The 16,534-nt window shown below is 44.5% G+C and overlaps 1 protein-coding gene across 2 annotated transcripts in view; it reads left to right on the forward strand.

Annotated features, from left to right (window-relative positions):
• CPVL (carboxypeptidase, vitellogenic like) overlaps positions 1 to 16,534 on the forward strand; it is a 101,364-nt gene that overhangs the window by 63,120 nt on the left and 21,710 nt on the right. For both annotated transcript variants that reach the window (XM_023753827.1, XM_023753828.1), the window contains exon 11: positions 797 to 970. In XM_023753827.1, the coding sequence (XP_023609595.1) occupies positions 797 to 970 (174 nt within the window). The remainder of the gene's footprint in view (positions 1 to 796; positions 971 to 16,534) is intronic.

The raw sequence follows: 16,534 nt of genomic DNA on the forward strand, positions 1-16,534 counted from the left end.
GGTTTTAGATTTTATCAAGAGAAAAACATATGGTATCAAAGGAGAAATAAAATTTTTAATTTGATTTTTTCAAAGTAATAATTCAGTTAGCAAAAACTGTTGATGATGCACAAATGTTAATCTCAAACTCTGACAGTTTTTTTTTATCCTTTTGTAACTTTTTAAAACAGCATGGAGTCCTTTTCGTTTTAGTATAATGAATATCAGACTTGTGCACAGTATTGTTTTAAAACTAAGGCTCCTGGATAACTTCTTTAGTGTTATGTGCCTCCCAAAGTATATCATCTGTTTTTACACTCTATGTGTACCCCTTAAATTATGGTCAGCCGATTATTTGGTGCGTGTGGCTTTAGCAAAGGGAACATGGGCAAGAAATCCTCAGCTGTGACCCACTAGCCGTCACCCTGGGCCCATGTGCTCCTTTGATCTTCTTCCCATAGGTCCTCCAGCAAGGAGCAAATTAATTCGGATAATCTCACCTCTTCCATTTCCCTGTATTTACCTCCAATGGGATTGCTCATTGGAGTCACAGATTCCATAAAGGGAAATCCAGCATTTACAAATTGGGTATTGGCTCCAAGAGTATCATTCGATTGTCCAGATTTGTTAGTGAAATTTAAATTAACTCAAAATCCCCAAGTTAAAATTTTCAGGTGGAAGCAAGTGAATAGTGATGACTTATCTTGTTCCTAACGGTATAGGAACAAGATACTATAGGTTATGAGAAATGTGAAGCTTTGACCAAATGTGGGCTGTTCATGTTCCCTAATATCTTTTGGATGCCTCCTTCTGCCAGGAACCCGAGGACCAAAGTTACTATCAGCAATTCTTGTCCCTCACACAAGTGAGACGAGCCATCCACGTGGGGAACCGGACTTTTAATGATGGATCCATAGTTGAAAAGTACTTGCGAGAAGATACAGTGAAGTCAGTTAAGCCATGGTTAACTGCAATCATGAATAACTATAAGGTGAGAAAGTTACTTCAGTTACTGTTTTAGGAACTTTTCGGATTGCCCAGAGCAGAGGGGACTTTCTTGGATTTGTCATTCGGCTCCTACCATTTTCTTTTTTTACTTTTATGATGTTTTACAGATATAAATAACCCCTTCATTGTTTGATTTCTTTAAATGAAAAATTTTGTGGTTTCTTCCTTCTAATTAAATCACATACCCCAATAGTTCTTAAAGTGAAATTCCCCTTGGCGCATGCCACCTCTCATCATTTCTTGAGAAAAGAAGTCATCACAGAACTAAAAGGATAAGCCAATTTTTGCTTATTGTTTGCTGTATAATATTAATCCCAGTGAAGTCAGGGTAAATAGAATCAACTGATTACTCCAAAAATGCATATTGCCTATTAATTGAATTAATTCATGCTGCTCAAAAGGCAGTTTTATTTTGTTTTCAGTAGCCACATTAAGCCAAACACTGCTAGGCTGTCAGGTTGAAACAATGAATGAGAAAGGGTTTCTGTTCGGAGGTGTGAAAGCCTACTGCTACTAGTATGTTATCTGATTGAGATGTTTTGCCTGATTTGCTGCTGGAGCTACCAAAAGAAAGTGAAATCGTGGAAAGAAAGCCCTGAGGGTTCAGGAAAGGAGCCATGGACTCTAGGGCTCTCACCAAAAGGGTGGACACCAAGAGCAAGTGCCTTCAGGAGAGTCACCCTGTGCATCCCCTCCCCCTTCTCTTCTCAGTTCTGTCCTCCAGGGCTGCTGTCATCTGTCCTAGGCATGGTCTATGGGGCATCTGTGCAGGATAAGTGTGCTTACATGAGAGAAGAGACCACGAGTGAGGCAGTCCACTTCCTCTCTATTTCCTGGCAGAAGCAAGAATAATCCTATATAATAAAAGGCTAATATGCAAATTGTCCCCTCGACTCGGAGTTCAACCAGGGGGTGGGGCCAGCGAGCCAACCTCAAGCATCCCCTCCCCCCAGCCAGCCCAGCCCAACTGGCCCTGATTGGAGTGGGCCGGCCAGACCCCACCCATGCACAAATTTGTGCACCAGGCCTCTAGTGTTTGGGATTTTAAAAAAAGCACAGAGCAGCCAGTAGCCAGGACACCTTTGTATCAATTAGAAAAAAAAAGGTAACCTCTCAAGATACTTTATTCCCATCTGTCAAAAATTATCCGAATATACTGCCTTTATTTGAACTAAACTCTTTTCTGCCATTTTCTACCATGAGAAATACACATTTCTACAGTGTCTATGTCAGGAATAGGGTTCTATAGGATTGTTCTGTGCACAACCTTCAGTACTGTCCAGGGAGTTTCTGGCTAAATGCACAATTACTAAATTGGGTTTTTGGAATATGCCAGACCTAAGAGGCCCATTTTCTGGTCCTGCCTCTAGCACCGAGTTTGAGTTCCTAGACACACAACCCTTTTCGAAAATAATCTAGTGTCAATGACAGGTAGAGTCTGCACCCCTATTACAACTGCAGAAATGGATGAAATACTTTCTAGGACAGTCGTCTTCTCTCACTCTCAGACCATGTCATCTCTGCTGCTCTTGCCACCCTTCGCACTTCGCTGGACTGCCATTATAGACCGCCAGTCCAGCACTCGCCTGGAGCAGATGACAAGAGAACGAATGAATGAAAAACCAGTTCTATAAATCAGTGGTATTTCAAAATTATCTCTACTAGCCCTGTTAGTGTGGCTCAGTGGATTGAGCGTCCTCCCATGCACCAAGAGCTCACTGGTTTGATTCCCAGTCAGGGCACATGCTGGGACTGTGCACTTGCTAGTAGGGGGCATGCAGGAGGCAGTTGATCGATGTTCCTCTCCCATCAATGTTTCTATCTTTCCCTCTCTTTTCCTCTCTCTAAACATCAATAAAAAAATTAAAAATTTAATTATCTCTTATAAACTTGTCAATGACCCATCAAATTATTAAACCAAAAGAGCTTAGCATTTGCATTTTCAAAACCTAAATAATGGGCTACAATATAAACATTAAGGAATGCAAAGTGGTATTTTTGAGTGGAGAGCAGATAAGGAAGTTCCCATCAAATTATTTTTGTGCCCTTTGGAGATACATGTTCTCACTGTATAAACTGAACTGGAACATGATTCCTTTCCCAGGCACATGAGGAGAGTCTATATAAACAGCTCACCTGTGAGTGGCTCATCACCATGGAGTGTGCAATGGATTGACAAGAACACATTGACTAAAGATATATACACATCTCTGTCCATGTGAATTCCAATGCAAGCAGAGTATTTTCTAAACAGTAAGACTCTGGCTGAGTTGTCAAAAAAAGAGAACAGATCAGTGATGCAGATAAACCGTGTTTCCATAAAGAAAGAGAACAAAGTATTCAGTCAATCTGAGTGCCCACCAAAAAAGTGGCCGTCTGCTCAGACAGACTGCATACGCATTGCTGCGCTGGCGGAGCCGCCGGGCAGCAAATATCTTTGGCTTGTCTGTGATGGTGGTGAACCTCAATGCATATGCAATGGAATCAGAACAACGCAGACTGGCGTGAAACATTAGTACCCTCAAAGTGATATGTAAGACTCAGTGCTAATTTGTCATAGAAAATAGTGCACATGTTTCTATTCCTAGGAACCTAGAAGTCTTTTTCCTGCACTGGGTTCATTTTAGCCAATGCAGACTATCTCAGGTGGACAGGGGAAGGCCCTCCTCAGCTCCTGGCAACTAATGGAACTCCTGTGGCACCTCTGGGTAGACTGTATGAAACATAACCCTTTTCTTGTAATGATCTCTAGGGGATGTGTACTCAAACGCACTCTCTACTCAGTAATTTCAGACGTTTGGGTGGTAAATTGCAATATCATATTAATAATTTCCAAAATAACTAGAATGAGAAATACTCTGCTGGGCTATTGGGATTCTTCATGATTCAATCGGGTCACAATATTGTCAGGATTTTTAGGATTCAGCAGGGTCGTAGAACATGGTAGTTAGGAGCGTGGGTTCTCAAGTTGGATATTCTGAGTTTGAATGCTGGCTGCTCCACCATTCACTGGCTGTGTTCCTTTGGGGAGGATACTTAAACACATAGGATACTTCAGCTTCTCCATCTGTGAAATGGGAATAATGATAGTACTTGCAGGGCATCTCTAAAACCTAAGACATGCAACTCATACTCCCTCAGAACTGTTGGCTTTGAAATCCCTGCTCTTTGTAGAGGTCCCTGGTCCTTAGTCCTTTCTGATATAGAAGGTACATTGTTCTTGTGAAGATTCTTGCTAAAGGTTCTGAATATGTGTTTAGCCTCCCTTTCTTTTCTAAAAATATATGGGCTATAATTTCAAAGACATGAGAATGAGTGTCAGTGTGGGAGGGTGGGGGTGTGTGAAACCTTTATTTTAACAAATAGGAGCCACAGCTCCATACATGGAGGCCATTTGGATTCAAAGCAAAGACTGGCCTTGGATTTGAGGTTACCCCTGTAGCTGTGTTGTCTGGAAGCCCACTGCAGTTTTAGGGGTACCATCTCCAAGTGCTGGTTCTTAACCTCCACATACATGCCTGTGCTTCGAAAGGTTAAATTGCCCTGGGGTAGGGCTTAGTTTGCTGTGTTTAAAAGTTCATCTAGTCAGGAAATTGTAAATATAAAGTTACATTTCCCTGTCACTTATCATTCTGCAGCTCATTAAGTTTCCACTAATTGCATCTTCAGAATTCAGGATCTTACTGTTTTCTCAGCTTCCCCACCAGACTGAAATCTTAACACCCAGGTTGTTGGAGTTTTGTTTACTTGTCCGGGGCTAGCAAAAGGTCTTCATTTAGAAATGGGCAGTTCCTGACTAAAGGAGGCGACTTAGACGTTTGGGAGATAAATATTTCTAGTAAAACGAACTCATTTTCGCAGTCATTCTCGTTGCTGGTGGCATTTTCCTTCATAACATCGCCTGATAGCAAAATGTCAATAACAAAAGTGGCCAGGAAATGAGATTGGATAAGTGTCTAGCATACCAAGAAAAATTAACGCTTACATGGGCCTGGTTCCTCAGCGGCTCAGTTGGAGTCCAAGCGTCCATGAAACCATGACGGGAAACGCTTGGCTTTGTTGACTGTAAGCTGATGTGATCACTTTCTTCCAAAGCCTTTGAAGGCCATGAAGGGAATGCCAGTGCCATTCCATGAAAATGTCTGGCGGGAGGAAGTGGCTCCTAGTGAAGCATAACGGAAGAGAGGAAGCTAATCCTGGGACATTTGTTGTATGTAATCATAGCCTATAGATCCGCAAGTGCCACTTTACAGGCAAATAAAATAGTGTACCTTATACTGCAGGGTGCTTGGTGAGGTCATTTTACCTGCTTCAGTTATAATCCAAGTGCCAGAGTGGGGTTAGCTTTTTATGTTTTTTGTGGGGTTTTTTTTAGGAGACATACTTTTGGACTTTGCTGATTTGTAAGCATTTCAATGATTATGGGGAAATGAAAATAGCCATATATTATGAAACAGACTTTGATTTCACCCAAACTTGCCATGCTTTTGACAATTTTTCTTGTCTGTCCTTTAAATTTATGTTGGGATGAAATGTTCAAAGGAGAACCAGAATGTATTTTTATGTTCTCTTATTTTAAAAAAAAAACCACCAAAAAACCCTTTGATATTATATTCTGCCATGTGGATCAGTTATTTTAAATGGCTTTGCTTGGTAAGCATGCCAATCATTTCGCAAGGGCTTTATTTTGTTGTTTGAAGGGACCTCATGCTCAAAACAATAGAAAGTACATTTGTGATCTCTGGCAACAGGAAAAGTAGAATTTATTCTGGTGTCACCCAAATATGGCAGGGCAGAGGGTGGTGTAAGAAGGAAGATTGTAAGTGGCACTACCATTTGCTATGCAGATTCCAGGGAATCTAAGAATCATTAAGTTAAGAAATGCATATATAGTTGCCCCACTATGTCCACAGGTTCTGCGGCCACAGATTCAATCAACCATGGATCAATAATATTCCAAAGAAAAATTGTTATATTGTTGCTCATATGTACTTAGGCCAATGATGATTGCATCTGCACTGAACATGTACAGACTATTTTTCATATCATTATTCCCTAAACAATACAGTATAACTATTTACACAGCACTTATCTTGTATTAGGTATTACAACTAACCTAGAGCAATTTGAATTGAACAGGAGGATGTATGCAAATATATAGAAGGGATTTGAGCATCCTCAGATTTTGGTACCTACAGGGGACCTGTAACCTATGCCCCAGGAATACCAAGGAATTGCTGTATTTAAATTCAGTTGCTGTGAAATCCAACTGCTCTGAACCAAAGGCTATTATATCAGTTGATTTTACTTTGAAAAGATAAATAGAGAAATGGAGGGGGTGGGGGGGAGGGAGAGAATTGCTTCTAGATACAGTGAGGAGTAGTTTGCGTGTGATAGATGTCAGCATTGGTAGTCGCCTCTCAGTCTATTCCTCGTGTCATCGTGGAGCAGGACTAGTGCAAACCGATGCCACACCATTGGAAACGAGTGGCCTCCAAAGCAGTGTGCGCCACCACGCTCCTGGGGGTGTGGGAGGAAAACAGTACAGCCTCAATTTTTATTTCACAAAAGAAAACAAGACAAAAAGCTTTGCTAATGATACTGCATGGATTGGCACTGGGGCACTTGTTGGTCTGTATGTGAGAGTCACATATTAGAGACATAGAGACAAAATGCAAAGCCGGTATTTTGGTTCGGGTCATGGTCATCACCATTTGAGTCCATTTGCCACGAGATGTGACTCCAGGTCCAGTGCTCTTTCCACTGCAGTTTCCTCTTCTTCCGCCTGAGCACAGGGGACTGAGTTCAGGGGCGGTGGGCCCTGGCTATTAGTCCAAAGGGGAAGGCATGTTCCCACCCTTCCCAGTGCCTGTGGGAGCCAGAGTCGCAACCTCTAGGGCCCCCCCTGGGGGCTTTTCATCACTGACTTGCCTGGCTGCTTGTAGAAGTCCTCCAGCTACACCCCTGTGTGGCTCGTCTGTACCATCCACTCACTGCCGGTGAGAAACTCCCATCTTCTCACGGGTAACAGGCAATACCACAGCACAGGCTTCCTGTACTGAGCAGCACGTGGCTGAGTGAAAGCCCAAACCTCTAACCAAGCTTTCTGGAGCGAGAGCTCTGGGCGGGAGCCCCCCGCCTCCTCTGTCTAGATTTCCCGGTCTCCCTGTGCTCCTTCCACTCTGAATACTCATGTCTGTTTCTTTGGCCTCCTGACAGTCCCTGCATTTGTTACAGCGGCTCGCACAATCCTTTTGAGCCTATTTGACATTCTCGGGAAAGAACGGGGAAAAGGATGCTTTTCTTACCAAACAAGGGGAAGTTGTGTTTGGGGGAGAAAAAGGCTAATCGCAGACTAACGGGGCGGCTGTGGTGAATAGCACCATTGAGAGTGCGGGCAGAGGATCTTGCACCTGCTGATAGCAGGTTTTCCTGTGCCGATGAAATCCCAGAGGCCACGGGCATCAGCTGGGTTTCTCTTTTGAATTCAGTAGGAAAAGTAGGCTGTGCGACCAGGTACTTGCCTCCTTTCATGGCAGCGGGGTAACCACAGTGGCAAGCATGTGGCAGTCTTTGGAGATGGCCCTTGCTGCGGCCTTGAAACTGACATTCTGACAACCAGGGAGGACTTTAACCTCCAGAAGGACTTGCGTGGGCAGCGGCAGGCCTGCTCCTGGGCACTTTCAGTTCCTAAACCCAGGGATGGACATTGATCAGAGGAGACCCCGGAGAGGTGAGAAGATCAGAAAAGGGCTCTGACAGCAGACCCTGGAACGAGAAGGCAGAGGAAAGACCCTGGAGTGAGCCCGGGACTTTTCTGTTCAAACCAGAGAAAAATATTACTCTGGGCCATCATTAAAAGTCGTTTTAAGTGTGCTATGCTAGGTGGTTAATTTTTCCTCAGAGATGCCTGGGTTGGAGTGATGGCTTGCTGGCTCTTTGCCACGCTGGCTTAGCTCCTTGTTCCCCTCTAAAAGCAACGAAATTATTTAGAGTTAAGTTGCAAGAAAGCAGGAATAATTTTCTTTGGCTGAAAGACATTATTTGTGTAATCGCCGCACACACTCTCAACCTTGTTTTGCTCCATTCTCATTTTTCTTTGCTCGTCTTGGCAAAGCTAGCTGGTAGGCGGATGGCAGGCACATGGGGGTGTTTATGCCAAGTTCATTTTCTCTCTTTCATTGTCTTCCCTTTTCCTTAAGCTTGGAAGCAAAATATGTCCCTTTGGAAGCACAACGTGGTGGCATAAGTGACGGCTGTTTCCTTCAATGGTGGCATTAGTTTTCTGCCATAGTCTTCTCCTGATGGACCACAGGAATTGGGCTTCCTGAGTCTTCCAGCCCGATATTCCTGCAAAATCACCAGAAAGAGGGACTCCTGCGAGCCATAGGCACCTGGGGCCAGGGGGCCAGGCATTGTCCGGGAAGAGATAACAACCCTGCCTCCAGGCGGGAACATTTCCTGAACCTTATTGTGCACAGTGGAGGCTCAGCTCTTCTTTTTTGCAGCTGAGCTGGTGAGAAGCCCTGGGGAAGGGCCCTGGGTCGAGTTGGATATTAGTGAAATTAATTCCCTTCTGCTCAGGAGAGCGGCAGTGGTGGAGCATGCTAATTGCTTCAGGCAGAAAGGACTCCTGGCGCTGCTGGGGTTTGTAATAGAAGAATGATAAGTAAGGCAGCCAGAGGAGGAAGTGTGGAGGGCTGCTTGGTAGGAGTTTCATTGATTTAGCATCTGTAGGAAAACCTTCTTTAAACCAATTTTTTTTCTTTCTTGGATTGGTGAACAGGAGAACATTCAAAACCAAGACAGATAGCGGCCAACTGGGAACGCCGGGCCGCCTGGAATAGCTTAGGCTGCTGTTCAATCATTTCCCCAAACAGGAAACCACAAAATATTAGAGATTAAGGTCACTAGATCATTGGGAAAAGAGCATAACTTTGTCTGCAAAGTATTATGATGGGTTGTAAATGGGCCAAAATATAAGCATAAATCTTTCGTCTAAAAGCGCAACAACAAAAAGCTCGCCTTCACACACAAGCATGGGTTGCTTTCCCGTTCTGCTGAGAGACCAAAGCCTCCTCCTGCGGCATTTCAGTCATTTTCCTAAAAGTAGCCGCGCAAACGGGCAAACACAGGGAACAGTTCTGTGTTCTTTTGATTTGGTTTAACAAAGAAGTTAAAGTTTCGATCAGACAGTAGCCCGCACATGATTTATTTCCATCCTTCTGCTTTGAGACTGGAGGCAATGACATTTACAACAAAATGCACATTTATGTACATTTCTGCCCCCAGCCCCTTCTTTCAAGAAGCCAGTTGTGTGGGACCATTGCAAGCCCAGATGTCTCTTTCCCCATTGAGTAGCATGTGGCCCCCCCTAACTTACTTGGAGTCCATATCTGAGTTCTGAGGGCACGGGATCTTTTCAGTTGCGTCTGCAGGTAAAGTGGTGAGCAGGTATTGTTTTTCTAACAGTGGGTTGCTTTCTATCTGCCCAGAAAATACCTTTGAAAGGCACACACTGTGCAAAGTAAGGGTTCAGCATCCTCTGGTTCCGCTCATTAGGTCTCTACTGGGGAGAAGGTGTTCTTGCTGAGAGAGGGAAATGTATGAATCAACTACTGATTTATATACGTCCAGAACTTGAAAAGTTGGTGGTTAAATGATTAGATTTTAGGAAGATGCACGTGGCCTTTAAGGAGAGCTTAGAGAATGGAAGGGTGAACTTGCCTTTCCTCTTCTGATTAGTCACTGTTTTGAAGAGTTAAAAAAAGTCTGGAGCATCATCAGGGCAGAGGTCACATGTTTCCCTATCTGTTCCCCGAGCACCTAATCCTTAGGCGCTTCATAAATATTTGCTGCTGAGTAAGTCGACATTTCATAGGAGCCGAGTAAACAAACAGACACAACACATTCCTTATGTAAGTCACGGGCTCTTCGCCCACTCAGACAAAAGGCCACACTTCCCTTCCATTTCGGATGGAAGTGGACTTCAGCTGCCTGAGGATCCAGGAAGGAAAGGAAATCAATGAACAGTGTTGGATTGAGACCTATTGATCTTTCTGTTTTGCCCATGACAAAGTCATGGATACGGAGAAATATTTTTCTCTTTGAAGAAAAATAATAGCATAAGCACCGAAAAAATGGCAACTGCCCTTGCACCTGTGGGGGTGGAGGGGAGAGGGGAGGCACTGAGGAAGGGGTGGGGCTGTGTGTAAGAGGGACAGCTCAAGTCCAGGGTTAGTCACTGTGGCCCAGGGGAAACACGGGCCCAGCAGGGTCAGATCTCCTCGTATTTGAATGCTGGCATCTAATTGCAAAAACTGTGCCACGACGTAGACTCAGTGGACAGATCTGCAAGGCCTCAGGCAGCCAATTTAAAACCTCTGCACTCCACTATCGCAATGTAATTTTCAGATTAATCTTCATAAGGAGAAACAAAACCACTGATGAAACCCTGCTCTTCAAGTGACAGGACATTTTTACATCTCGTATCCCATGTGGCCCTCATAACAACTCTACTACGTAGCTATTTCACTTCCTAGAGGAGAAAGTTAAGGCTAAGAGTGAGTAGATGCCATGTCAGTGTCACCCCCGGAAGCACAGGCCCTGGGGGCTGAGCCAGGGCTGGGCCTCAAGTCTTGTGTCTGCAAGTGTAATACTACTTTCCTAAGGCTCTGCTGTTCGTTTTACCAAATTTATGACCTCATGCCGTTGTGTTAGAATTCGAACTCCTTATTCCTAAATCACAATTGTAATCCACAGGTGACATTTCTTTTGGAAATTATGCAGCTGTTTGAATAGCTATGTTGAGCTCTTTAAATGTGGTGACAATAATAATAGCTAGCATTAATTGAGCATGTACTGTGTGCCTGGGACGCAAAGAGCTTTACATGCATCTGTTGTGTAATTCTCCCAGTGACTCTCTGTCCTATATGTTTCCCTTATACCCATTTTACAGATGAGGAAACGGAACTCTAGACAGGCTGAGTAATTAATTAAGGTAATCTTATTAGTAAGTAGCAGGGCTATGATTCAAAACCCAGACACAGGGCCTGTGCTCTTAACTATAAACATGTATCCTTCATTACAAGGAGGCACACTTATCATTAGGTTTGCTCCTTGCGTGTGGAATTACAAATACAGATACACTGCCTGATGGATGTGTTCTTTCGGGGTAGTGACTTGGGCAGGGAGACAGTGTGGAAGAGAGGTTAGAATCACAACCTTTTGGACACAGGCAGATCTGAACTTGAATCTGTCACCAGTTGGCTCACATCCCTGCACCTCTGTCTCCTTGTATCTAAAAAAGGGTAACTATCCCCTGCCTTCTGGGGGTGTTAGGAAATCATCATGGATATAAAATGGTTAGCACACTTCCTGTAACATGATAAGGATGAACGTGTTCAATTATTATTCAAAATGTCCTTTTCAAAGCTATACTTTTACCATACTTTCCTAGCATTTAAATATGGGGAAATTCCTTGTGATTTTGAATCCCATGCTTCAAAATTATAAGTTCCTTTAAAAAGAGTACTTGGTGAACTTATGGCTCTGACTACCAGGAAAGTATTTCTGAGACGCTATACCCGACGTGTGTAAAAGTCCCAGGGAGAGGTGTGTTATTTCAGGAGTTTGAATATATAGAGTTCAGGTTTACCCTGGCTGGATTCCCTCCTACCATAGGCCTTTGTCCGAAAGAGTGAGCTTGGCAACCAAGTAGTGAGCACAAAAAGACCATCCATACACACTGGGGGTTTATTTTAGAAGAAGTGCTTTGTTGAGTCAAGTCATTATCAAATGATCAACCTGCCTAAAAATGAAGAGGACCTAACAGTCACTGGACTCTCAGTTTGTATCAGGCCCTGTCCTAGGAGCTGTATGCACGTCACCTCATTCATACTCGCTGCAGTGGGATGTAGGTCTTACCATCTTCATGTCCAGGAAAGGGAACTGAAGCTCAGGGAGGTTAAGCCCCGGGTCCAGGGGTTCCCTGCTTTGCATGCTGGGGCCTGTGTCCACTGGTCTGGCGGTGCATGCGTTTGGATGGCATGCTCTTAGCAACATAAACAGTTCTGGTTACTTGAAGCATCAAAGGACTTGATCAGAAGACACGAGAGGTCACAGAATTCACAGAAAAGCTGAAGAGCTGGAGTGAAGAGGAAAGATGGGGACCAGGAAAAAATCTGAGCGGCTTCATCAGGGAGGCCTAGCTTAGGTCACATGCTCATCCCTGGCACAGAAGAGGCGGGATGCTGTGATTGACAGCTCCACTAGGGCTGTATCCTTTAGGGGTTGGGAGGACAGTCACCAGGAGAAGGAAGAGTGGACCTGGGCCATCCACAGCAGCAGTCACTCTACAGCATGGCAGAACGCCTAAGGAGAGCAACTGACTATGCCCTGGAAGTGTCCATATGTTCTATGGGGCGCCAGGCACTGTGCAAGGGCTGCGGACAGACCGGATGCTCAGGGAGCTTCCTTCTCCAGGAGCTGATGTTGCCCCACAGCAGCTTCACCAAGGCCACTCCCTGCAGAAGTGGGGCATCTGCCACCAGCTGAGCAATGCCCTTGCACTCATCCTTGCCCACAGAGCCAAAGCGAGAAATGACGCAGCTATGTCACCGGACTTGGGCACACAGGCCAAGATTGTTTCTGAACTGGAGATGTGAGCTGTGTCATGCTCAACCAACTCTCCGTTTCCAGGGGCACCAAACATTTCGCTGTGGGGAGTCAGTACATGCTTGTTGGTTCGAAGGCCTTTAGCTCTTTCCCTGGGGAGGTCCAGGTACAAGTTTGCAAGTCGGGATCTAGGATGCTTTCTGGCACCTCGCTGTGTCACAGTTTCCTAAAGCGGAGGCGAACACTTTCATCCCGACCTCGTGTAGCAGAATGAGAATAAGCCATGTGGACACGAAAGCACTTCAGAAAATAAAGAACATCATAAAAATGCTTTTCTCATCTCTGTCCTTTGACCTCCTCAAGAAAGATGCTTGTAACCCAGATGACCTAGTGCTGTCTCTTGCAAATGCTTGAATTATGGAATGAGTCTTTAGGGTCACCTGCGAACGAACTGAAGTTGTGCTTTTTACTTAGTTGTCATGAAAAATTGAGAATGGGTAATATTGGAGTTTTCATAAATTATTCTGTGATAAAACCCATCTTTTGCCAAATGGAGGTGCCTAACCTCTTAATGTTATTGTTTGTTTGTTTTTTTAATTGTTTTTCATTATAAAAGCATCCTAAACACATTTATAACATAAACCTAGAAAACAGTCAAGTTAAAACAAATCACTCATACTTAGACTACCCTAACTGCCTGTATTTGATGTTTTCTTCTCCCAAATTGGAAGCATCTTTTTATAGTAATTACAGAGCACAAACCGTGGAATCATAGTTGTTCATTGATTTTTTTTTAATAAGAAGTATTTTCCATGTCTTCACATAACCGTCACTTCCAGCAAGCTCACCAGTCAGTCCTCTAAGTGCTGACAGAAAAGAACATTCTCTAAAAGGAGGCCTCACAGCTGACCACCCAGGACACGTGTTTCGGATGCTGCCTGGGAAACCAGCTCCCAGCAGCCCTGTCCCTGCTCCGGGTTTTGTTAGGCTCACTGCTGACAAGGGGAGTGTAGCTCAAGGCTGCATTCATTTCTGTCTCCACTCTGTCTTTAGATCCTGTTGCTTAAAATACCAGCAAGCCTCCGGGGGAGGTTTGCCCCAGACTGTCCCAGTTTTAGCCTGAAAGTCCTGCATCCTGGGAAACTCCTCAGCCCAGGACAAACCGGGACAGCTGGTCACCCTACAAGGAAGAAATGAAGCGAATGTGTGTGTGTAGATCCTGCATAATTGGCCAACGCGTCAGGGCGTATGCCTTGTCCTTGAACTTCTCTGTTAGGATGTGGTTCGCCCACATGTGCCCTTGGGCTTCAGGACCACCCACCCATGCACTTCATCCACCTGGCTTCTCAGCTCACTGTCAGTGCACCCTGGGATATTTTGCCCACTCATCCAGCCCCACAGGCAACTGGGATATTCCTGTGAGGTCCGACGAGAATAAACGTGACATTTAGATAAAAATAAAAGCTCAGGAATTCTTATATTTAAGGCTGGCGACCTTAAAGGCCAGCCCTGAAATCACTTCACTTGAACATTAATCTGATTTCTTTTTTGGTTGCATTTGACTTATGTGCCCTTTAAAAGTTAAAAATGTTTTCCTTGTTTTGTAAAGGAAGGATTTCCATTTATCCCCCTCTCCCCCCCAAGGGGGCCTTCCGCCTGTCACATGCACAAAGTGATGCAGGTCAGCCCTTCACTGCAGCATTCCAGGGAGCTAGTGCTCTGGTTTAGGACCAGTGGAGGCGACCAGGGACGCAGCTCAGGGCTGGGATTCATCTCAATTCAGTTCAACAACCATGCACACTAATGCTGTACATCTTAGCATGTTTTTGCTGTAATCTGTGGGTTTTCATCCCTTAAAGATGACATCGATTGATGAAATCCCTTAAATCAATTTCAAAATATACTGTTGCTAGCAAGTCCCTACAAGAGACACTCAGAAAGACACTCGGCAAGCTTCATTTTGTGGCCACGGAGAGGAAAACGCCGGAGAGTCTGGCGCATCCCCTAGTGAATCGGCATCTTTTCATGGAGGGCTAGCGGAGGAATTACTTTAGAGATGATTATCTCTGTTAATCAGCTATAATCAGGCCTTCCTAGAATGGTGGAGCATTTAAGCCTTGTTTGCTGGTACAGATCATATATAATTGTTTCCATACTGTCGGCGAAACAGCTGTAGGAGTTTTGCCTGGGCCAGAAGTACTCAAGGTCTTTGAGGCAATGTCTTTGAATAAACAATGCAAAATTTTATTGCCAGGGGGGAGTTGAGTTTTCTCAAGATGCTTTAAATCGACCAGGATTTTCCCCTCTGGGTTTCTGTTGAGGGGAGTGAAGTGGTGATGGCGAGGGAAGGACATGAAAGACCCGCGTTCTTGTGGCAGAGCCCAGGACTCTTTCATCTTCCTCCGAGTCCCGGCCAGGGCTGCCGGAGGATTTGCAGTGTGTCAAAGTCCCGGGCTTTTTAATTATGTGTGAGCCTTTTAAGAAGCCTGTACCAGGGAGGCCGGGATGGAAACATATGCAGTGAGACCTTTTCTATCCAGTGTGAGGATTCAACCAAAGGTCTTCACGTGAGCCAAACCAGAGCTTCCAGAGAGATGAACGGTGGCATGGAGCTGAGGAACACCCCTTGCTGGGGACAGAGGGACAGTGCCGTATGAGCATTCCTACTGTGGGAGCTGCATAAAAATAGCCTAAGAAGAGTAGAAAACAAACGAGAAAAGGACTGAAATTAATGGGCTGTATTCATTTTTTTAAACAGTCTCATTACACACATGAGAATATGTCTACCTATCTTATCCATTCCTAATGGTGATATATATATATTTGACTTTTGGCTCTCAGACTTATGGGATAAGGGTTTTCCACTTTGCTTCATGGTTCAGGCAAACATTTTCGATGGTTTTGCTCTATCCCATAGAATGTCCATACCACAGTTCATTTAACCACTTACTAATCATGGAACCTTTAGATTGTGCTTGAGTTTTTCTTTATAATAAGACTAATGAATATAGTTTCTTTGGGCTTATTTTCATAAAATTCATTAAAAAAATCAGGACTACTGAGATGGAAAGTCTCAACATTGAAAGGGTTTGTGTTAAGTGGCCCTGCAGAGGAGAGCGCCTGTTGCCCTGCCGGGGAGTTCCACGGCTTCATCCGCGCTGGGTGCTACCTGGATTCTTTTCCAAGCAAATTGAACATTGTTTGGGAAGAAGAGATAAGAGCTTCCCCAAGGTTGTTTCTATTATAATAGCCATCAAATTGGCAAAAAATACAAATGAATTCTGGGAAGGAAGGACATTGCTCACTGTTGGCAAATAGCTGTCTTATTTAAGAACAGGAGGTCTTAGAAGTTGCATGGCAGACACAGTTGCCTCCAACAAGTAACAAATCTGAGGCACCTGCATCTGTCTGTCTGCCTCAAAGCATTATAGTGGCCACTGTACAATCAATGTGGAGAGGAGAGCCATATGGGTTAACAACCCCCAGGGAAGGCCCAGCCCACCAGCTACTGCAGTGCCTGAAAGCCCAGTTAATGAAATGCAGGCCTCGTGAAAATCCGGGGTGTAGTATTCCTCAGCTCCACTAAAATGTGGTAAGTGCAGTCCTACTCTTTAGCATAGCCATACCTCCGAGCATATAATAGCATCGAGTGTTACAGCGCAAACATGTTTGCAACCAAGAGAGGCCTTTAGGTAGATTCCTGTGAAGAATCAAATGTTGGGAGAAGGCAACGGTTGAGACAAGGCTCCAGTTTATTTCAGGTTGTTGATGTGTGTGGCCAACTGGAAGAAAATGACCCCACTGGCCTGTGAGCCGGGCTTCTGGGAGCGCCACAGGAGAGACGCTCACAGTCCCTTTTCTCCCATGCGTGTGCATGTGCCTGTGCACTTTGGCTACCTAGGTAGAGTCACTGGCTTCACTCGCTGACTCC

The sequence above is a fragment of the Myotis lucifugus genome, unplaced genomic scaffold (assembly GCF_000147115.1).
Source record: "Myotis lucifugus unplaced genomic scaffold, Myoluc2.0 scaffold_52, whole genome shotgun sequence".
Taxonomy (NCBI): domain Eukaryota; kingdom Metazoa; phylum Chordata; class Mammalia; order Chiroptera; family Vespertilionidae; genus Myotis; species Myotis lucifugus.